This window comes from Oncorhynchus keta, chromosome 13 (assembly GCF_023373465.1).
Source record: "Oncorhynchus keta strain PuntledgeMale-10-30-2019 chromosome 13, Oket_V2, whole genome shotgun sequence".
Lineage (NCBI taxonomy): Eukaryota > Metazoa > Chordata > Actinopteri > Salmoniformes > Salmonidae > Oncorhynchus > Oncorhynchus keta.
In genome coordinates this window covers 34,005,358-34,029,279 of record NC_068433.1, presented here as the reverse complement: position 1 = coordinate 34,029,279, position 23,922 = coordinate 34,005,358, and the positions used below count along the sequence as shown (strand labels likewise).

At 42.1% G+C, this 23,922-nt stretch overlaps 1 protein-coding gene across 3 annotated transcripts in view; it reads left to right on the top strand.

The window, feature by feature from the left end:
• The first annotated feature begins 4,594 nt into the window (after positions 1-4,594).
• The window catches only part of shroom4 (shroom family member 4), an 86,264-nt gene continuing 66,936 nt past the window's right edge, over positions 4,595-23,922 (top strand). Inside the window, exons 1-2 of one of the 3 annotated variants that reach the window (XM_052460031.1) lie at positions 4,595-5,059; positions 6,836-6,871. In XM_052460031.1, the coding sequence (XP_052315991.1) occupies positions 4,937-5,059; positions 6,836-6,871 (159 nt within the window). In that variant the 5' untranslated portion in view covers positions 4,595-4,936. Of the gene's footprint in view, positions 5,060-6,835; positions 6,872-23,373; positions 23,532-23,922 lie in introns of those variants that run through there. The other 2 variants (XM_052460032.1, XM_052460033.1) reach the window with 2 other exon arrangements.

Below are 23,922 nucleotides of genomic sequence, written 5' to 3'. Positions count from 1 at the left end.
CCAATGTCGCAGCTTGCCTTCAACTCTTTTATATCCTTACTAACTAATTCAAGTATACACAGTTTGTCATTTCTTGATTTTAACAGATCGGTTTCGACCTTTACCATTCCCGGTGGTGAAAATATTAAATCGTCTGTGTCTGTAGAACAGTCATGTTTTCGTTTTGAAATCGGTTCCCCTGTCTTACTCTCCGTCATGTTTGGGTGTTGCTTGTTTTCGTAATACTTGTCGATAAATGTCTCTAGTCTTAAGATTTGTTTTGTGTTATTATCCAGATTGAAGGTTATCACCCACCAGATTATGTGGAACTAATATTTTAGTCTAACTTGCCGATATTGAATATTATGTTTTAATAATAATATCCAGTTGCTTTAACCAGCAGAATATCTTTTGTCAAAATGAATATATTGACAATGCTTCCCATTGTTCCCCCTTCTGGCCATTGGGATAAAATTCATAGTGGAGTTTCAAAATCTATATACAGAGGTAAACAATCCTGGATAAAATTAACAAACTTAGAAAAAGTGTAATTGAACACTGTTATGGCTGCAATCCCGTTAATGGGATAATTGTCATCAACAACTGCTGAATTGCATAGCGCCACATTCAAACAATATTACTAAAAATATTTATATTCATGAAATCATAAGTGCAATATAGGAAAACACAGCTTAGCCTTTTGTTAATCCACCTGTCGTGTCAGATTTTGAAAATATGCTTTACAGCGAAAGCAATCCAAGCGTTTTATTGATCGCTCGACAAAACATTATGTACACTTAGCATCGAGTAGCTTGGTCACAAATCAGAAAAGCAATCAAATTAATCGTTTACCTTTGATCTTCGGATTTTTTCACTCAGGTGACTCCCAATTACACAATAAATGTTCCTTTTGTTCCATAAAGATTATTTTTATATCCAAAATACCTCCGTTTGTTTGGCACGTGATGTTCAGAAATCCACAGGAAAGAGTTGCCACGCCAACGCAATACAAATTCCAAATAGTTTCCGTAATATCCACAGAAACATGTCAAACGTTTTTTATAATCAATCCTCAGGTTGTTTTTAAAATATATAATCGATAATATATCAACCGTAACTGTATTTTTCAGTAGGAGAGGGAAAGGCAACGGCTGCCCAAACTCTGTTGCGCGAGCAAAATTCATGCGAACACCTGACGCGATGTTATCTTTCTGGCTCATTTTTCAAAATAAAAGCCTGAAACTGTCTGAAGACTGACACCTTGAGGAAGCGATAGGAAAAGGAATCTGGTTGATATCCCTTTTAAATGGAGCAAAGGCAGGCTATGGAACATGGAGATTTCAAAATAGAAGCCACTTCCTGGTTTGATTTTCCTCAGGGTTTCGCCTGCAATATCAGTTCTGTTATACTCACAGACAATATTTTGACAGTTTTGGATACTTGAGTGTTTTCTGAGATACATTCAGCCTCTTGCAAATTGAAGGATAATTATTAAAACACAGAGACACAAAAGATAAATAATGTAATGTTTTTTTCTTGGTACATTTTGTGGGGAGGCCTGGCTTCCCTTGGCCTCCATGAATACATGCCACTGGTAAAACAGTTTGTAAATGTTTACCAGAGAAAGCATCTGAGTGAGCGAAACAGCGCCCCTCTGTATGTGTAGGCCATCTGAGGCAGACTGGTCATAAAGAATATGACGTTGTTGCTGCCTGTAGCATTGAATGCAAGTGAAGCCAGAAAGCATTTGGCATCCCTTGATAAAAAAAGTTATACAATAGTAGCCAATCAGGGTTGAGCTAAACTGAGTGAACTCAACTGTGAATGGTCCTGGCGCACCAAAAACGTGTCAAGGGAAGCCAGTTTTGAGTTGGCTTCACTCCTATCACAGAGATATTAATCATTGACAGAAACCACTTGAATTGTTGCATCACGTTGTGTTGTTCTCCGGTGGCTAGTAGCTAGCTAAAATTGTCCCTTTTCTAAATTAGCTATGGATGGAGATAGGGATTTGGACTTGTGGATTTACTTAATTCTCCGTACTGACCAATGATTATAACAGCAATTCTGACCCAACCATAAAATACATTGTGCCCCTGGACTGAGAGAATGAAAGTTCAATATGTAGCTAGATGTAGAAGGCTAATGTTAACTGGCTACTGAGCAGGCATTTTAGCCAGGTAGCCAAGGTAAACAAAAAATTAAAGTGTGTACTGTATGACAGTCATCGACCGTTTCATCAACATGAAAGAGGAGGATGGCATTGGAGTTTCTCTACAAGTAAGGTGAGTCAACATCTTTTTTCTACTTACACACACACACACATCATATTTAGCTTACGTTGATTAGACTAAATAGTTTTGGTATCTTTTAGTTGTAATAGACTAAGCATAGATGATTTCATGATGTTGAAGTTGAAATGGTGCTGGAATAGTGGAGGCAGCTCCTGTTTAACTTTGCAACTTGCAATAACTCGTGGTTCTAAATCAATCTTTGTTTAGTAGTCCGAAAAGGTCGGAAACATTGTTTTTTGACCATAATATAGGTCATGTAACTGTTTGTTAAATGCTACAGTATATGCTTTGTGGACTTCACCGGACAGAGGTTGCTCTCCGGTTATGTGATGAAACAAATGTATACTGGGTCTTACCTTAGGCATATCACGGTTACAAGGCATATGAACTAACAGGTTATAGTTCAAACAATGCAATTATCACAACGCATACAGTAGGTTGTAATATAGCTTATTTTCTGGCTTGGCTTCCCAAGTGATTTTACCCACGCACCATTACTGTGTTTTACACACGTCATACGTATATACTGTATTCTAGTTAAGGCTCATCCTATATAACTACAGCTGTACACACCTTTTCTATTCATATATATTGTCCATGCTGCCTATACACCCCATTATATACATGGTTGGAGATAGAAACATAAGCATTTCACTGCAGCTGGAGTGTTTACGGAAATATTCTCTCTGTCCCAGCCTTTCTGTCCCCACATGCTTCAAGATGGCCACCATTGTTCCTGTACCCAAGAACGCAAAGTAACTGAACTAAATGACTACCCCGTAGCACTCACTTCTGTCATCATGAAGTGCTTTGAGAGACGAGTCAGGGATCATATCACCTCTACCTGACCTGACACCCTAGACTCACTTCAATTTGCTTACCACAATAGATCCACAGACGATGCCATCGCCCTAACCCATCTGGTCATGAGGAACACCTATATAGTAATGCTGTTCATTGACTATAGCTCAGAAATCAATACCATGGTACCCTCCAAGCTCATCATTAAGCTCGAGGCCCTGGGTCTGACCCCCGCCCTGTGAAACTGGTTCCTGGACTTCCTGACGGGCAGGCCCCAGGTGGTCAATGCAGGAAACAACACCTCCACTTTGTTGATCCCCAACACTTGGGTGCGTTCTCAGCCCTCTCCTATACTCATTGTTCACCCATGACTGCAGGCCATGCATGCCTGCAAATCAATCAGGTTTACAGACCACACAACAGTAGTAGGCCTGATGACCAACAATGATGAGACAGCCTACAGGGAGGTGGTGAGCACTCGGAGTGTGGTGCCAGGAAAATAACCCCTCACTTAATGTCAAGCAAACAAAGGAGCTGACTGTGGACTTCAGGATACAGCAGAGCAAACACCCCCCTATCCACATCGACGGTACCGCAGTGGGGAAGGTGGAAAGCTTCAAGTTCCTCGGCATACACATCACTGACAAACTGAAATGGTCCACCCACACAGTGTGGTGAAGAAGGCGCAACAGCCAACAGCACCTTATCTTGGCACCTAAAACCCTCACAAACTTCTACAGATGCACAATTGAGAGCATCCTGTCAACTGCACCGCTCGCACCTGCAGGGCTCTCCAGAGGGTGGTGTGGTCTGCCCAACGCATTACCAGGGGGCAAACTACCTCCAGGACACCTACAGCACCCGATGTCACAGGAAGGCCATAAAGATCATCAAGGAAACAACCACCCGAGCCACTGCCTGTTCTATCATCCAGAAGGCGAGGTCAGAACAGGTGCCATCAGACTGTTAAATAGCCATCACTATCATATTAGAGGCTGCTGCCTATATACAGACTTGAAATCACTGGCCACTTTAATTATGTTTACATATTTTGCATTTCTCATGTCATATGTATATACCGTATTCTATTCTACTGTATCTTAGTCTATGCCGCTCTGATATTGCTTGTCCATATATTTCTATATTCTTAATTCCATTCCTTTACTTAGATGTGTGAGTGTGTGTGTGTGTTGTGAAATTGTTAGATATTACTGCACTGTTGGAGCTAGAACACAGCATTTTGCTACACTCGCACTCACATAAATACATCTATGTGACCAATAAAATTTGATTTGAACATCTGGAAAATGTGTATGCGACGAATGAAATTAGATTAAGATTTTATCTGTTTACCACTCATGCTAAATGGTGTAGTGTGTACTCTTTCCTCCCCCTGGGCGCTCTCATTGGACAATCCCAGTTTAAATTCTACCGTGACTATCTATGAATTTCAAACTAGTTTTGAAATTGGGGGACTGGGAAAACTTCTTCCAACTGCGTCAGATGTTTTGGTTTTGGAAGAATACTAACGTACCAGGCGTAAAAAGACGCCTGAGCAGAGTCCTCACAACTGTTTTTTTTCAGGGGAAACTGCTGTAGCCCTGAGAACCGGAAACATCCGTTTTCACCACCCCGCGGAGAGTGGAACACTAACGCTACTGCCTGAACTTTTTTTTAGCCCTCCCCCAATCTGTATATATCACTAATGTCTCTGTTCGATTTGTTGCTTTATTGCAATGGAATGGTAGGACCCATTGGCTACTAGTGATGGAGACCGAGTTCTAAAACAGGTAGAAAAGTGACTCCTTTCCACTCCGCTCGGTCGGTTACCGCGAGTATAATAACGTTAAAAGATATCTAGAATGGAGACTGTTGAGCAGCTCGTGTCGTTTAACCATATCCCAGTCCAGTTAAACGGAGGCACGCCTTGGGGGTTCACGCTGAAAGGAGGTCTCGAGCACGGAGAACCGCTCATCATCACTAAAGTGAGTCGTGATTTGTTTTCAGAACTCTCGCACGCGCTTTGTTGTCGTGGGATACGTTTAAGTTTAGTTTTTACTGTTAGACTGCCCGCCCACAAGGCCAATGCAATGTCCATTTGTTAGGCTACATAATTTGTGGTTTATGACTGTGTGAGAGTAACATGTCCAGTCAGTAGAACTGCATGGTTGGATATTTTGTTTCAACTTCTTTGCCTTTAATTCATCAATGCTCCATCAAAGTCCTTTGAAACTTAGATTATTCTTGTGACTATATAGAAATAAGAATACATAGTATAGACACTACTGGGCATTTCCATCTAAAAGGACCCATAAGCACCAACATGTGAAGTGCATAGGAGCATTTAAAATTAGCTGTCAAAGCTGAGTTTTATTTATTTTTACTAAGGTATATAGCTTTTTAAAGCCATTCCCCAAACTAAAAAATAGGAATAAGCAAAGTCATTGATTTCTGGTCAAAATCTACCAGAAACAGTCTTACACAGGATTATAAATACATCAAAACACAATCATGTTGTTGAAGTAAAGACCCCTGCCAACTAATATGAACACTTTTATATTTAGTTTTAGAGAAATTATTTGCCTTCTCTATTAAATTGAACAGACATTGCCGTGTAATTCCAATACCAAAAACCCAAATTTTTTAAAGATAATTTCTCTCCCTCATGGGGGATAACGAAAGTTCACATTCACCGAAGTAGCAAGTAAAGGTATTACCTACCAATTTAGTTATAGTGTTTTTACTGATATCAAGTTTGTTTATGAATGTATTAAGTGATTTAAAACCCCTAATTCTGTAACTAAATCAGAATTATTGCAATTGAATTACAATGGGAAATCATAGTAGTCATAAACCACAGTTGGGTCAACTGCTTTACTGCCCTCCCTTCCACTGGCATACTGTTTGTTATGTTCAGCTCAACAAAAAAAGTTTTTTTCTCTCTTTCTGTGGTCTGGTGGTCAAAGCCAAGACATAGTCAGTACTCCCTGCCTGGACCAAATCTGAACCAATCCTAGATGTCTATGTTTCGCAAGTTTGTACAGTACAGTAGACAACAGTACAGTAAAGAGTACTGTAGAGTTCAGTACAGTAGAGCACACTGGAGTAGAGTACAGTCGAGACATATCTACTTTACTGTACAATATGGAACTCTGCTGTGCTGTACTGTCCAAAGTTGTGAAACACAGACATCTATAATTGTTTCAGATTTGGTCTGGACCGGGCCAACCAAGTGTGGTCTTGTTTGGGGGCGGAGCTCATTACAATAATAGCCAGTGTTTACAATTATACCCAAATATGAAAAAGGATATTGCATATGCTACCTTTGTGTACCTATTCAGGATGCATGACCATGAATATAATGATATTCATATCCATAATTATGCATTTCTGTATAGTACAGATCAGTGACCCATGAATCATGTAGATGGTAGAATGTAGACTGATTAATCGGAATGGCCGATTAATTGGGGCCAATTTCAAGTTTTCATAACAATCAGAAATTGGTATTTTTGGGTGCCGATTTAGCTATTTTTTTATTTATTTTTTGAAATATTTTTTTATATACCTTTATTTAACTAGGCAAGTCAGTTAAGACACATTATTATTTTCAATGATGGCCTAGGAACGTTGGGTTAACTGCCTTGTTCAGAGGCAGAACGACAGATTTTCACCTTGTCAGCTCGGGGGATCAAATCTTGCAACCTTATAGTTAAATTGTCCAACGCTCTAACCACCTGCCTCTCATTGCACTCCACAAGGAGCCTGCCTGTTACGTGAATGCAGTAGAAGCCAAGGTAAGTTGCTAGCTAGGATTAAACTTATCTTATAAAAAAACAATCAATCAATCATAATCACTAGTTATAACGACACATGGTTGATGATATTACTCGTTTATCTAGCGTGTCCTGCGTTGCATATAATCGATGCAATGCTGGGGGATGATTTAACAAAAGCGCATTTGCGAAAAAAGCACAATCGTTGGACGACTGTACCTAACCATAAACACCAATGCCTTTCTTAAAATCAATACACAGAAGTATATATTTTTAAACCTGCATATTTAGCTAAAATAAATCCAGGTTAGCAGGCAATATTAACCAGGTGAAATTGTGTCATTTCTCTTGCGTTCATTGCACGCAATGTCAGGGTATAAGCAACAGTTTGGTCAGCCTGGCTCATTGCGAACTAATTTGCCAGAAAGTTACGTAATTATGACATAACATTGAAGGTTGTGCAATGTAACAAGAATATTTACACTTAGGGATGCCACCCATTAGATAAAATACCGAACGGTTCCGTATTTCACTGAAATAATAAACTTTTTGTTTTTGAAATTATAGTTTCCGGATTCGACCATATTAATGACCAAAGGCTTATATTTCTGTGTGTTATGTTATAATTAAGTCTATGATTTGATAGAGTAGCCTGACTGAGCAATGGTAGGAAGCAGCAGGCTCGTAAGCATTCATTCAAACAGCACTTTCGTGCATTTTGCCAGCAGCTCTTCGCAAGCAGAGCGCTGTTTATGATGTCAAGCCTATCAGCCTAATGGCTGGTGTAACCGATGTGAAATGGCTAGCTAGTTATCTGGGTGTGCGTTAATAGCGTTTCAAACGTCACTCGCTCTGAGACTTGGAGTAGTTATTCCCCTTGCTCTGCAAAGGCTGCAGCTTTTGTGGAGCGATGTGTAACGCTGCTTTGATGGTGGCTGTTGTCGATGTGTTCCTGGTTCGAGCCCAGGTAGTGGCGAGGAGAGGGACGGAAGCTATACTGTTACACTGGCAATACTATAGTGCCTATAAGAACATCCAATAGTCAAAGGTATATGAAATACAAATGGTATAGAGAGAAATAGTCCTATAAATACTATATTAACTACAACCTAAAACCTCTTACCTTGAATATTGTCTCATGTTAAAAGGAACCACCAACTTTCATATGTTTTGAGCAAGGAACTCAAATGTTAGCTTTTTTACATTGAACAAATTGCACTTTTACTTCTCCAACACTTTGTTTTTGCATTATTTAAACCAAATTGAATATGTTTCATTATTTATTTGACGCTAAATAGATTTTTATTGATGTATTATATTAAGTTAAAATAAGTGTTCATTCAGTATTGTTGTAATTGTCATTATTACGAATACATTTAATTTTTTTAAAATTCAGCCGATTAATCGGTATCGCCTTCTTTGGGCCTCCGATAATCGGTATTGGCGTTGAGAAAATCATAATCGGTCGACCTCTAGTAGATTGTTACCCATAAATACCGTAAATACGTTACCAGGTGTAAATCCACTTTACTTGCTGTATGTAGCCAACCTCTCTTTCATATTCCCAAAGATTGGAAGCTGCCGCGGTCATCCCCCTCTTGAAAGGGGGTGACACTCTAGACCCAAACTGCTACAAACCTATATCTATCCTACCCTGCCTTTCTAAGGTCTTCGAAAGCCAAGTTAACAAACAGATTACCGACCATTTAGAATCCCACCGTACCTTCTCCGCTATGCAATCTGGTTTCAGAGCTGGTCACGCTCTGACCTCATCCACGCTCAAGGTCCTAAACGACATCATAACTGCAATCGATAAACATTACTGCGCAGCCAAATTCATCGACCTGGCCAAGGCTTTCGAATCTGTCAATCACCACATTCTTATTGGCAGACTCGACAGCGTCGGTTTCTCAAATGATTGCCTCGGCTGGTTTACCAACTACTTCTCTGATAGAGTTCAGTGTGTCAAATCGGAGGGCCTGTAGTCCGGACCTCTGGCAGTCTCTATGGGGTTCCATACATGGGCTGACTCTCTTCTCTGTAAATGTCAATGATGTTGCTCTTGCTGCTGGTGATTCTCTGGTACACCTCTACGCAGACGACACCATTCTGTATACTTCTGGCCCCTCTTTGGACAATGTGTTAACTAACCTCCAGACGAGCTTCAATGCCATACAACTCTCCTTCCGTGGCCTCCAACTGCTCTTAAACGCAAGTAAAAACCAAATGCATGCTGTTCAACAGATCACTCCCCGCACCTACTCGCCCGTCAAGCATCACTACTCTGGATGGCTCTGACTTAGAATAAGTGGACAACTACAAATACCTGGGTGTTTGGTTAGACTGTAAACTCTCCTTCCAGACTCACATTGAGCATCTCTAATCTAGAATCGGCTTCCTATATCGCAACAAAGCATCCTTCACTCATGCTGCCAAACACCCTCGTAAAACTGACCTACCGATCCTCGACTTCGGTGATGTCATCTATAAAATAGCCTCCGACACTCTACTCAACAAACTGGATGCAGTCTATCACAGTGCCATCCGTTTTGTCACCAAAGCCCCATACACTACCCACCATTGCGACCTGTACGCTCTCATTGGTTGGCCCTCGCTTCATACGCGTCACCAAACCCACTGGCTACAGGTTATCTACAAGTCTCTGCTAGGTAAAGCCCTGCCTTAGCTCAGCTCACTGGACACCATAGCGCTCCAGCAGGTATATCTCACTGGTCACCCCCAAAGCCAATTCCTCCTTTGGTCATCTTTCCTTCCAGTTCTCTGCTGCCAAAGACTGGAACGAACTGCAAAAATCTCTGAAACTGGAAACACTTATCTCCCTCACTACCTTTAAGCACCAGCTGTCAGAGCAGCTCACAGATTACTCTACCTGTACATAGCCCATCTATAATTCAGCCCAAACAACTACCTCTTCCCCTACTGTATTTATTTATTTTGCTCCTTTGCACCCTATTATTTATATTTCTACTTTGCACATTCTTCCACTGCAAGTCTACCATCCCAGTGTTTTACTTGCTATATTGTATTTACCTTGCCACCATGGCCTTTTTTTGTCTTTACCTCCCTTATCTCAACTCATTTGCTCACATTGTATATAGACTTATTTTTCTACTGTATTATTGATTGTATGTTTTGTTTATTCCATGTGTAACTCTGTGTTGTTGTATGTATCGAAATAATCAATTAAATTGAAGACTGGATGATCTGTGTTCAATATAGGGAGAAAAAAAACTGACGCTACCTTTCTGGTCACGCGCCTCTAACAAACAGTACACTTGAAGTTACCCTCGTTTTGAACAGGGCTACTTCTTCATTACACAAAGGAAAAACCTCAACCAATTTCTAAACACTGGTGACATCCACTGGAAGCGGTAGGAACTACAATAAGGTCCCTTAGAAATCTGGATTCCCAATGAAAAATCATTGAAAAAAGAAAATCTGAATATTTTTTCCTCTGGTTTTCGCCTGCTACATAAGTTCTGTTATACTCCCAGACATGATTCAAACAGTTTTAGAAACTTCAGTATTTTCTATCCAAATCTACTATTAATATGCATTTCTTATCTTCTGGGGATGAGTAGCAGGCAGTTGAATTTGGTCATGCATTTCATCCGGACTTGAAAATACTGCCCCCTGTCACCAAGAAGTTAAGTAAGTAATCCAGGCATTTATATATAAATTCTAGTCGTACCTTATCGCCTTTTCAAAATCCGCTATGAGGACCAGGCCTGGTATCTTCAAGGTTTCATAGTGTTCAATTGTTTTAAGTAATTGTCATATTATCTCCAATATGTCGTCCATGTAAAAAAAAAAACGTTTCATCAGGATGATCATCCGGTAAACCTTTATTTTTTTTATTTATTCTATGTGCTATGCATTTCGCCAGGATTTTCGCATCACAACATTGAAGAGTAAGAGGCCTACTAGTTTTTTAAATGGACTTACCACCTGGGTCCTGTTTTAGTAGTAATGAAATCAGACCTACTTGTTGAGTACCTGGAAGTCTACCATTTGTATAAGAGTAATTAAAAACATGCTAATAATGGATCTTTGAGTACATCAAAAAAGGTCTGATATACCTCTACTGGTATACCAACATGCTCTGGTGTTTTTCCAGACTGAAAATATTTTATTGCCTCAAAGTTCCTCTTCTGTAAGTTGACCTTCACACAGGTCTTTCTGTAAATGTGTAAATTTGACATTATTGTTATTAGGAAATAAATCCTTACAGTTAACATCATTCAGTAGAACTGGTGGAGACTGAAAAGAAAACATATGTTTTTCTTTGCCCATGACAAAAATGTATTTCTGCCTCCCAGTCATTTTTGTATACGTGTAGAATTTGTTCCTTGTAAACAGTATATATTATGTTCTTTATCTTTTAGCCATGTAAAAATGTATTCTTTTTTTATGATCTGCTAAGCCATTACAAGTATAACTTGCTATACTCATTTCCCCACTTACCATAATGGTACCCACGTTTCAATTATACTTACCACAACCAATGTTTGTAAACTTACCATTTTAAAAAGCACCATGATGATTAAGTGTCCATGTAGCAGTACCATAGTAATTTGCACTGTTAAGCATACTGTAGCTGCAACTTTGTAAACCTCCCAATTGCCCTAATATTCCACCCACTAAAACCCCCCATATCTAGGTCTGTTGTCACTAAGGCCTACAGATCGTCTCCTTGACTCACGACGCACCTTTGCGTCCTAAGGCAAACCCTTGGTTTATCTTAAGTTGTTTAAGAGAACTAACCAAAACATGGAAAACAGTCAGAAAAAAGTAAATAGTAACAATAATAGATCATATTAATAGAAATGATAACAGCACAATCTTATAAATTAATGGTCATATTTGAAAGTCCTAGCAAGGCTATAAGCATGTCAGCCCAGCCTGCATAGTTCATTGGATTCAATGGTTTGACTTTTTTTTTTTAATTTTAGAAGGGCACTTCAGAAATATATCGCAAGACCAGACCTTTTTTAATGTCCATTACATGCAAGACATATTTCATGTAGTCCTCATTATATCCTGTTGTATTCCGACAAAAAAAGGAAGAAGGAAAAAGGAACATAGATTCTAATGACTGCAAGTAAAAATTATTCTTAGGCATCACATTCTTAGGCATCACATCCTGTTGTATCGTGCCATGGCTGTGCCAGAGCCGACTGCAAGCCAACCCCGGCCACTCCCTTATGGGAACGCATACCCAAGAATCAACTCACAATCGCCAAGGCACGACAGCCTAGATCCAGGGTTGTTGCTCTATCACTTCAGCTGTTTTACACCTAGGCCTATATCATTAGGATCAATAATATAAAGGGTAGCATAAATAGCTTAGAAATATATAATATACCTTTCTCTCGCTTAGAGAAGTGCTTCTGTAAGCCAATTATTGCATTAGTTCTACTGTTAACTTTAATCCTTTTATCCCAGTGTTAACCAGCATGCCACACACTAGAGACAACAACCCTGTTGACAATACCTAATCCATTAATTTGCCGGTGTGTATCGGAAGAATAATCATCCTTAACATTTTTTATATTTATTCTTCAAATGTAAAACGGTAATAAAACCAATTATTTTAGGATCATGTAGGCATATTCAGCTCCCTTTCATCCTCGCCGTCCCCTAAATCAAAACCTGATATTTGCCCAATATAGTCCAAAGTTCCATATTTCCTAAATAGAGAAATGATAAGTTCATCATACCCATTCTGCATTACCATAAGTCCAACCTTTGTTTTAAGTTCACGGTTCCATACTACATTTATAAAACAAATTAATCCATATTTTGACTGTGTAATACAGTGCAAATATGTATCTGGGGCTACTTCAGCAGGAGGTAACTACATGCCGTGTTGCATTATTCAAGTGTGTTAACTTCTGTGCTTCATGGGGCGCTAACACGATGCAGCCCAGACTCCAAGTGCAGGCTACAAATGAGTAATTGGAGCAGGCACGGTGCGTGCGCACAATAATAAGGGGTACGCTGCGCTGTTAGACGGGCTTGATCAGTGAGACACATTTGACAGAAGTACCAAAAGTAACACATTCTAGTACTGAATAGTTTTTAATTTTTCTAGTATTGAAAAGTACAGAGGTTTCAGTATACCGTGCAACACTAGTGTGTGTTGTGCATGTCTTCCAGATTCACCCCTCTCTGAGCAAGAGAGGGGGGGGGGGTTATAGAGGAGAATGAAAGGGATATCCCCCATTCTCTTAGAAAGGGTAGAGCCTCATGTTTTAGTATGAGCTGCATGGTATTTGACTGACCATGTGTCCTTCCTTACTGGTAACACTGTATAATCCTTCCTTCATCTCTTACCCTCCTGTGGTATCCTGAGAAAGAGGATTGTCTCTCTGTGTGTGTGTGTGTGTGTGTGTGTGTGTGTGTGTGTGTGTGTGTGTGTGTGTGTGTGTGTGTGTGTGTGTGTGTGTGTGTGTGTGTGTGTGTGTGTGTGTGCTAGCTAACTGGCTACACAAAACCCATATGGAGTGGCATCAGACATAGGAGCCACCAATGTGTGTTTATTATTATTAGGAATACAGAAAGTACATAATGTCTGTGGCTATGATTGTGGTGTACTGTTGTCATTTGTTAATGTCTGCTCCTGCTGCTTCTAAGAACTTGTAGTCATGACTGGAGATAGAGATGAAATGTTCCCATCTCTATCTTTCCATCTCTGAACCCCCTAAGCTGTTTCTACTAGGTCTGTAAGCTTGCCACATTAAAGCACTGTATAATAGAGAGGTTGGAAGGCCAGTTCTGGGGATACTGTTGTATTTGTTCTACTCTGGCTCCAAATGTAAGGATGTTTTATCTATTTAATCTATCTTATCTATATAGTCTTATTTAGCATCTTATGACTTTGCTTATTTGTGAAAAATCTAGGCTGATGCAGTGTTTCAAGTCTTTATTATTGGCCTAATAGACTAGAGAACCACATGGAACACTTTAGTTTGACGTTACCGTCGTAGATAACCCAGTGTTAATGGTCGTAACATTTGTACCGGTTGTAACATTGCGCTGCTTTATGCATTAACTCACTGAGAATCTCTTTACTAGTCGTCCCAAATCAATATTTTACAAGTTGCTATAAGAGGACAAGTGTCAAAGGGATACCTTTTTAATTTTGGCAATGATGCCCTTTATCTTCTTCCCCAGAGTCAGATTAGCTTGCGGATACCATTTTTATGTGTCTCTGTCCAGTATGAAGGAAGTTAGAGGTAGTTTCGCAGCTGAAAAATACACTGGTACAAAGAAACTGACAATAACTTCTTTGTGCTGTATATCATGCATTCTTTAATTCGCTCTGTCCGTTCCTTCACCCCTTTCCTGACTCGTCCTCGTGCTCTGGTGTTACTGGTACCACAGGACGCAATACACACACACACGGTGTTACTGGTACCTCCGGGTGAAATAGTCATACTTTTCCTTCCCTCCTCCTCTACTTTAAATGGAACAGTGGATCTAGTGAATAGGAACCAATGTTTTCAGGAACAGTTGGGAATTGGGGAATTTACAGTGGAGTGCACGCACAAACACACACACACATCCTGAAGTTTTGGCCAGTGTTTGAACGTGTCCATTAGAGAAACCACACCAAAGGACCTTATCTTCCCAAGGAGAGAGGGAGGGGAAAATAGGGGGAAGGGAAGGTTTTGGTGAAGTGGGCAAGGTCGTTTTAGCCTACAGGGAGGTGGAGGGAGCCCTGGCGGAATGGTGCCAGGAAAATAACCTCTCCCTCAACGTCAACAAAATGAAGGAGCAGGATCGTAGACTACAGGAGACAGCATAGAGAGCACGCCCCCATCCACATCGACGGGCCGCAGTGGTACGGGTCAAAAGCTTTAAGTTCCCCTGCGTGCACCTCACTGAGGACCTGATATGGTCCCTTCACGCCAAATAAATTTGGCCCCGAGACCCTCACAAACTTCTACAGATCAAATCAAACTTTATTTGTCACATGCATCGAATACAACAAGTGTAGACTTTACCGTGAAATGCTTACTTACGAGCCCTCAATCATCATTGCAGTTCAAGAATATATTTTTTACCAAGTAGGCTAAAATAAAAAGTAACACAATAAGAATAACAATAACGAGGCTATATACAGGGGCACCGGTACTGAGTCAGTGTGCAGGGGTACAGGCCAGTTGAGGTAATCTACAAATGTAGGTGGGGGCGAAGTGACTATGCATAGGTAATAAACAAACAGAGAGTATCAGCAGTGTACAAGGGGAGGGGGGTGTCAATGTAAATTGTCCGGTGTTGGTTTTTATGACTTGTTCAGCAGTCGAATGACTTGGGGGTAGAATCTGTTGAGGAGCATTTTGGTCCTAGACTTTGTGCTCTGTTACCCTTTGCCGTGCGGTAGCAGAGAAAAAAACGGTCTTTAACCTGGGTGACTGGAGTCTCTGACAATTGTATGGGCTTTCCTCTGACACTGCCTATTATATAGGTCCTGGGTGGCAGGAAGTTTGCACTACCCTCTGTAACACCGTATGGTCATATGCCGAGCAGTTGCCATACCAGGCGGTGATGCAACTGGTCAGAATGCTCTCGATGGTGCAGCTGTAGAACCTTTTGAGGATCTGGGGGCCCATGCCAAATCTTTTCAGTCTCCTGAGGGGGGAAAAGTTTTTGTCGTGCCCTCTTCACGACTATCTTGGTATGTTTGGACCGTAGTAGGTCGTTGGTGTTGTGGACACCAAGGAACTTGAAACTCTCGAACTGCTCCATTACAGCCCCGTCGATGTTAATGGGGCCTGTTCAGCCCGCCTTTTCCTGTAGGCCACGATCAGCTCCTTTGTATTGCTCACATCGAGGGAGAGGTTGTTGTCCTGGCACCACACTACCAGTTTTCTGCTCTCACACCATTGTCGCTGATCAGGCCTACCACCACTGTTGTGTCATCTGCAAACTTAAATGATGGTGTTTGAGTCGTGTTTGGCCACGCAGTCATGGGTGAACAGGGAATACAGGAGGGGACTAAGTACACACTCCTAAGGGGCCCCAGTGTTGAGGATCAGCATGGCAGACGTTTTGTTGCCTACTCTTGCCATCTGGGTGCAGCCCGTCAGGAAGTCCAGGATCCAGTTGCAGAGGTAGATGTTTAGTTCCAAGTTCCTTAGCTTATTGATGAGCTTTGAGGGCACTATGGTGTTGAATGCTGAGCTGTAGTCAATGAATAGCATTCTCACATAGATGTTCCTTTTGTCCAGGTGATAAACAGCGGTGTGGAGTGTGATTGAGATTGGTCATCTGTGGATCTGTTGGGGCGGTAAGCGAGTTGGAGTTGGTCTAGGGTGTCCGGGAGGATGCTTTTGATGTGAGCCATGACCAGCATTTCAAAGCACTTCATGGCTACCAATGTGAGTATCACGGGGCGGTAATAATTTAGGCAGGTTACCTTCACTTCCTTTGGGCACAGGGACTATGGTGGTCTGCTTGAAACATGTAGGTATTACAGACTCGGTCAGGGAGAGGTTGAAGAAGACGCTTGACAGTTGGTCTGCACATCCTTTGAGTACACGTCCTGGTAATCTGTCTGGCCCAGCGGCTTTGTGAATGTTGACCTGTTTAAAGGCTTTGTTCACATCGTCTACCAAGAGCGTTATCACACAGTCATCAAAAACAGCTGGTGCTCTCATGCATGCTTCAGTTTTGCTTGCCTCAAGCGAGTATAAAAGGCATTTAGCTCGTCTGGTAGGCTCACGTCACTGGGCAGCTCGCATCTGGGTTTCACTTTGTAGTCCATGATAGTTTTCAAGCCCTGCCTTATCCGACGAGCGCCAGAGCTGGTGTAGATTCAATATCAATCCTGTATTGACGTTTTGCTTGTTTGATGGTTTGTCTGAGGGCATAGCAGGATTTCTTATAAGCATCCGGATTAGTCTCCCGCTCCTTGAAAGCAGCAGCTCTAGCTTGATGTGGATGTTGCCTGAAATCCATGGCTTCTGGATATGTACGTACAGTCACTGTGGGGACAACGTAATCGACACACTTATTGATGAAGCCGATGACTGAGGTGGTGTATTCCTCAATGCCATTGGATGAATCCCGGAACATATTCCAGTCTGTGCTAGCAAAACAGAAGCGCTGCTTCTGGGTGAGCATTTTCTTCTTTACTTATGGCCTTATCGAGTTGGTTGAGAGCGGTCTTAGTGGCAGCTTCGCTTTGTGGTGGTAAATGGACGGCTACGAATAATACAGATGAGAACTCTCTTGGTAGATAGTGCGGTCGACAGCTTATCATAAGGTACTCTACCTCAGGCTAGCAATACCTCGAGACTTCACCAGCTGTTATTGCCAAAAAAACACACCCCCACCCTTCGTCTTACCAGAGGTAGTATCTCTGTTCTGCCGGTGCATGGAAAATCTGTTTCTTCATCAAATCAAATCAAATTATATTTGTCTCATACACATGGTTAGCAGATGTTAGTGCGAGTGTAGCGAATTGCTTGTACTTCTAGTTCCGACAATGCAGTAATAACCAACAAGTAATCTAACTAACAATTCCAAAACTACTGTCTTATACACAGTGTAAGGGGATAAAGAATATGTACATAAGGATATATGAATGAGTGATGGTACGGGGCAGCATACAGTAGATGGTATCGAGTACAGTATATACATATGAGATGAGTATGTAGACAAAGTAAACAAAGTGGCATAGTTAAAGTGGCTAGTGATACATGTATTACATAAGGATGCAGTCGATGATATAGAGTACAGTATATACGTATGCATATGAGATGAATAATGTAGGGTAAGTAACATTATATAAGGTAGCATTGTTTAAAGTGGCTAGTGATATATTTACATCATTTCCCATTAATTCCTATTATTAAAGTGGCTGGAGTTGGGTCAGTGTCAATGTCAGTGTGTTGGCAGCAGCCACTCAATGTTAGTGGTGGCTGTTTAACAGTCTGATGGCCTTGAGATAGAAGCTGTTTTTCAGTCTCTCAGTCCCAGCTTTGATGCACCTGTACTGACCTCGCCTTCTGGATGATAGCGGGGTGAACAGGCAGTGGCTCGGGTGGTTGATGTCCTTGATGATCTTTATGGCCTCCCTGTAACATCGGGTGGTGTAGGTGTCCTGGAGGGCAGGTAGTTTGCCCCCGGTGATACGTTGTGCAGACCTCACTACCCTCTGGAGAGCCTTACGGTTGAGGGCGGAGCAGTTGCCGTACCAGGTGGTGATACAGCCCGCCAGGATGCTTTCGATTGTGCATCTGTAGAAGTTTGTGAGTCCTTTTGGTGACAAAGCCTCCTGAGGTTGAAAATTTCTTCACGACGCTGTCTGTGTGAGTGGACCAATTCAGTTTGTCTGTGATGTGTACGAGGAACTAAAACCTCACCCCTCCACTACTGTTCCCTGATAGGGGGTGTTCCCTCTGCTGCCTGAAGTTCCACAATCATCTCCTTAGTTTTGTTGACGTTGAGTGTGAGGTTATTTTCCTGACACCACACTCCGAGGGCCCTCACCTCCTCCCTGTAGGCGTGCCACTGTTGTGTCGTCCGCAAACTTGATGATTGAGTTGGAGGCGTGCGTGGCCACGCAGTCGTGAGTGAACAGGGAGTACAGGAGAGGGCTCAGAACGCACCCTTGTGGGGCCCCCGTGTTGAGGATCAGCGGGGAGGAGATGTTGTTGCCTACCCTCACCACCTGGGGGCGGCCCGTCAGGAAGTCCAGTACCCAGTTGCACAGGGGGGTCGAGACCCAGGGTCTCGAGCTTGATGACGAGCTTGGAGTGTAATATGGTGTTGAATGCCGAGCTGTAGTCGATGAACAGCATTCTCACATAGGTATTCCTCTTGTCCAGATGGGTTAGGGCAGTGTGCAGTGTGGTTGAGATTGCATCGTCTGTGGACCTATTTGGGCAGTAAGCAAATTGGAGTGGGTCTAGGGTGTCAGGTAGGGTGGAGGTGATATGGTCCTTGACTAGTCTCTCAAAGCACTTCATGATGACGGAAGTGAGTGCTACGGGGCGGTAGTCGTTTAGCTCAGTTACCTTAGCTTTCTTGGGAACAGGAACAATGGTGGCCCTCTTGAAGCATGTGGGAACAGCAGACTGGTATAGGGATTGATTGAATATGTCCGTAAACACACCGGCCAGCTGGTCTGCGCATGCTCTGAGGGCGCGGCTGGGGATGCCGTCTGGGCCTGCATCCTTGCGAGGGTTAACACGTTTAAATGTCTTACTCACCTCGGCTGCAGTGAAGGAGAGACCGCATGTTTTCGTTTCAGGCCGTGTCAGTGGCACTGTATTGTCCTCAAAGCGTGAAAAAAAGTTATTTAGTCTGCCTGGGAGCAAGACATCCTGGTCCGTGACTGGGCTGGGTTTCTTCTTGTAGTCCGTGATTGACTGTAGACCCTGCCACATGCCTCTTGTGTCTGAGCCGTTGAATTGAGATTCTACTTTGTCTCTGTACTGACGCTTAGCTTGTTTGATAGCCTTGCGGAGGGAATAGCTGCACTGTTTGTATTCGGTCATGTTACCAGACACCTTGCCCTGATTAAAAGCAGTGGTTCGCGCTTTCAGTTTCACTCGAATGCTGCTATCAATCCACGGTTTCTGGTTAGGGAATGTTTTTATCGTTGCTATGGGAACGACATCTTCAACGCACGTTCTAATGAACTCGCACACCGAATCAGCGTATTCGTCAATATTGTTATCTGACGCAATACGAAACATGTCCCAGTCCACGTGATGGAAGCAGTCTTGGAGTGTGGAGTCAGCTTGGTCGGACCAGCGTTGGACAGACCTCAGCGTGGGAGCCTCTTGTTTAAGTTTCTGTCTGTAGGCAGGGATCAACAAAATAATATATGTAATAATATATATATATTATATATATATATAAAATGGAGTCGTGGTCAGCTTTTCCGAAAGTGGGGCGGGGCAGGGCCTTATATGCGTCGCGGAAGTTAGAGTAACAATGATCCAAGGTTTTACCACCCCTGGTTGCGCAATCGATATGCTGATAAAATTTAGGGAGTCTTGTTTTCAGATTAGCTTTGTTAAAATCCCCAGCTACAATGAATGCAGCCTCCAGATAAATGGTTTCCAGTTTGCAAAGAGTTAAATAAAGTTCGTTCAGAGCCATCGATGTGTCTGCTTGGGGGGGATATATACGGCTGTGATTATAATCGAAGAGAATTCTCTTGGTAGATAATGCGGTCTACATTTGATTGTGAGGAATTCTAAATCAGGTGAACAGAAGGATTTTGAGTTCCTGTATGTTTCTTTCATCACACCATGTCTCGTTAGTCATGAGGCATACGCCCCCGCCACTCTTCTTAGCAGAAAGATGTTTGTTTCTGTCGGCGCGATGCGTGGAGAAACCTGTTGGCTGCACCGCCCCGGATAGCGTCTCTCCAGTGAGCCATGTTTCCGTGAAGCAGAGAACGTTACAGTCTCTGATGTCCCTCTGGAATGCTACCCTTGCTCGGATTTCATCAACCTTGTTGTCAAGAGACTGGACATTGGCAAGAAGAATGCTAGGGAGTGGTGCACGATGTGCCCGTGTCCGGAGTCTGACCAGAAGACCGCTACGTTTCCCTCTTTTACGAAGTCGTTTTTTGGGGTCGCTGCATGGAACCAATTCCGTTGACCTGTTTGTAAGGCAGAACACAGGATCCGCGTCGCGGAAAACATATTCTTGGTCGTACTGATGGTGAGTTGACGCTGATCTTATATTCAGTAGTTCTTCTCGACTGTATGTAATGAAACCTAAGATGACCTGGGGTACTAATGTAAGAAATAACACGTAAAAAAACCAAAAAACTGCATAGTTTCCTAGGAACGCGAAGCGAGGCGGCCATCTCTGTCGGCGCCGGAAGTACATTCAGCCACGTCTCTGTAAAACATAAGATGTATTAGTTATTTATTTAATGTCCCGTTGGTAAGATAATCTTAAAATGACCTATTATTTTCGAACAATTTCACGCTCGCAAGGAGAATGGAAGGCATTGGGAGTTTACCTGCTCGCCTCCGGCTTCTCAGAAGGATCCCCGATCTGCGTCCCTTTTTCTGGCGTATTTTCTTCATGCAAAACGTGTGGATCTGTTAAAGGAAAATGTTTATTTTCTGATGTCCAGAAGTTATTTTTGGTCATAAGAGACTGCAGCAGCAACATTATGTACACAATAAGTAAAAAAAAAAAAAAGCACAATTGCTTGGGAAAATGTAAAACGTCAGCCATTATCTTCGACGCCCTTTAACATGCATCATCGAGAGCATTCTGTCGGGCTGTATCATCCCCTGGTACAGCAACTGCACCGCCTGCAACCGCAGGGCTCTCCAGAGGGTGATGCGGTCAGCACAACTGCCTGACCTCCATTAATTCTACAGCACCAGGGAGGGCCAAGAAGATCATCAAGGACTTCAGCCACCTGAGCCACGACCTGTTGCAGGTCTCAAAGCTGAGAGAAAAGATTTTTATCAGTCTCTCGATCTCCAGGTCATCAGACTGTTAAACCGTCCGTAGGGCAGTAGTCTCTATGTACATAGTCATTGAACACGGGTCACTTTTTATTTATTTATCTGTGCTCCAGTATTCTCTTAGGGAGTTCATCCCCATGAGAAGGACTGTCACCAGGAAGGTATACATTTCACTAATTGTGGTTGCCCCCCCCCCCACTCCTGGCTCTCTTCTGTAGCTCCAATGCATAGCTATTGGTTTCTACTATGTCTCCCACCAGCTCCTCTGTCGGAAACATCTTGAAGCACTCTGCCTCAGATGGAAATGGCAAGGAGCGTCCAGACTGGGACTCATCAAAGCAAACAGCAGGGCCAGGAGGGGTGAAATGGCTGGCAGTTTTCCAGCTACCACAGAACATTTTGCATTTGTGAGTTGTCTCATTTTGAAAGACATTGCTAATCCTACAGTTTAGCTCACCAGCTACATACAACAACACTGAATGGCTCAGAATGGAAGTGAGAGGTTACATGATTGACTGCCTGCATGCACCATTTGTATCAATAAATCACTATCAGAAAATATTTTGTGTGGTAATTATTGAAATATGTACTGTTTTATTCACGTTTTTCAAGCACCAGTGATAAATCATGCAGTCCTAATCATCGTCGGATTACTTTTGATTTCTAGAAAGTGTTTTACTCAATTATTTTGATCAATGGTGAGCTCACCCGTGCTGATTAATTCTAAATAATAATTGCTATTAGCTAATTCATATTGTAGTTTATGTCAGCCGAGAGTTATACAATAGGACCTAGGACCGCTTGTTTTGCGTCAATCTTTCCTGCTAGGACAAATGTAGCCTACATTTTTCCGGTTTGAATGATTGTGTTATGCTGTCTCTACTTCTGTGAATGTCTGAACATTGCATCCAAAAATAAACTGCTCATATTCTAGACATTACTTTGTAAGGACTGTTTGTGTAAATAGTTTCTGAAAAAAGTGTGGCCAGCTCAAATGCAGAATGTTGCGTCATTCGAAACTGGCCTTTCTAAATAAGCGTTCTAATCACACGTGTGATCGTATGCTTCAGGGAACACTCTAGAACGATCACACCCGTGTGATGGTACGTGTGAAATGGTTAATTTAATACATTTAAAATGCAGGTTTTAATAAAACAAAATGTGGAAAAGATCAAGGGGTGTGAATACTTTCGGATGTCACTGTATAAATGCTGATATCATAGATTGTCAATTCTTACATCCATAGCTCTGTCCTTGAATTTGAGAGTGGTTATATTTCTCCAGCCCAATCTTTCAGCTATATACTGAAACAGTGGTTGGGAAAAGGTGTTATTGTTTTAACTGCTGATTGCCATTTTAATGGACTGTCACATGTACTCACATAGAAACACTATTTGGACTTTCTCTTCTGTTAATGATTCTTTCTTTGCAGTAGATCATTCTGGGCTAAAGAACTAGAAAGCACAAACTCACTTTGCAGAAAAATTGCCCACCCCTTTGCTTGGTGCCATTACACCAGATTCAACTAAGCACTTTGATCAGGGGTCTCACTGCTGGGTTAGGAGAGAACCTTGTGGCTCTCAGTATACTGACGTAAGTCCTTGTTACCCGGCAGACAGGAAAAAGTCCAATATTGTCTTATGACCGTCATGGGAATTCCCTTTTGGCACAATGGTGGGCACACTGCCACCAGACACACACAGACAGATGGACCCGTTTATTAATAGAGCATTGATGGCTGACCTCAGGCCCTGTGGACTGACGGGGACAGTGTGTGTTCGGAGAAGGAGCATTCTTCTCTCCTCAGCCTGGCATGACCTCACCCTGCCTGGGCAAATATCACCATGGCACTGCCCTCTACACACATGCAGGAATGCACACACACATGCAGGCACTCACGCACTCACTCACTCCCACACATGCGCACATATACATACACACACACACAGTTAATGTCGTCGCACAAGGTATTGCGCTTGAATCACTCCAGTTTCAATGAATGATGTTAAACTGTACCAACTTAAGCAATGACATTGACACCTGGGGCGTGTACTTAACCTATAAAAAGAAACTTAAGAGCACACGTTTCAGAAACGTGAACAGTGTGATTCTTGATTATGCAGACCAATTTGGAATTCACAGTAATATTTCTTATAAGAACCAGAAGTGATGGAGTTAATCTTTCTTCTACTTTAAGCCAGGTGAGACTTGCATGCATCTTGTTGATATTAGCACTGTTTTAGTGGTGTGCGGGCCAGCTCTTTGTTCAGCAGCAAATGCATGCAATTGCTAATCACCCATCCGCCCGACTATGTATGAAAATCTGAGGCCAGCACCTGACTCTAACCCGCTAATATAGAAAACGCTTTGTAGGCTACAGTTAGAGACGGCAGGATTATTTTTTTTTTTTACAGGGTGTACAAGATTTTTTTGTTGTTGCCTGATTTTAGATATGTTTCCGTTTATAATTTCCTATGTTTTGGTAGGCTATTTGTTAGTCAACTTGTCTATAATTATATACATGCAGCTTCTCTCTGGTCATTAGGCTATACAATGCATTCAGAAAGTATTCGGACTCCTTGACTTTTTCCA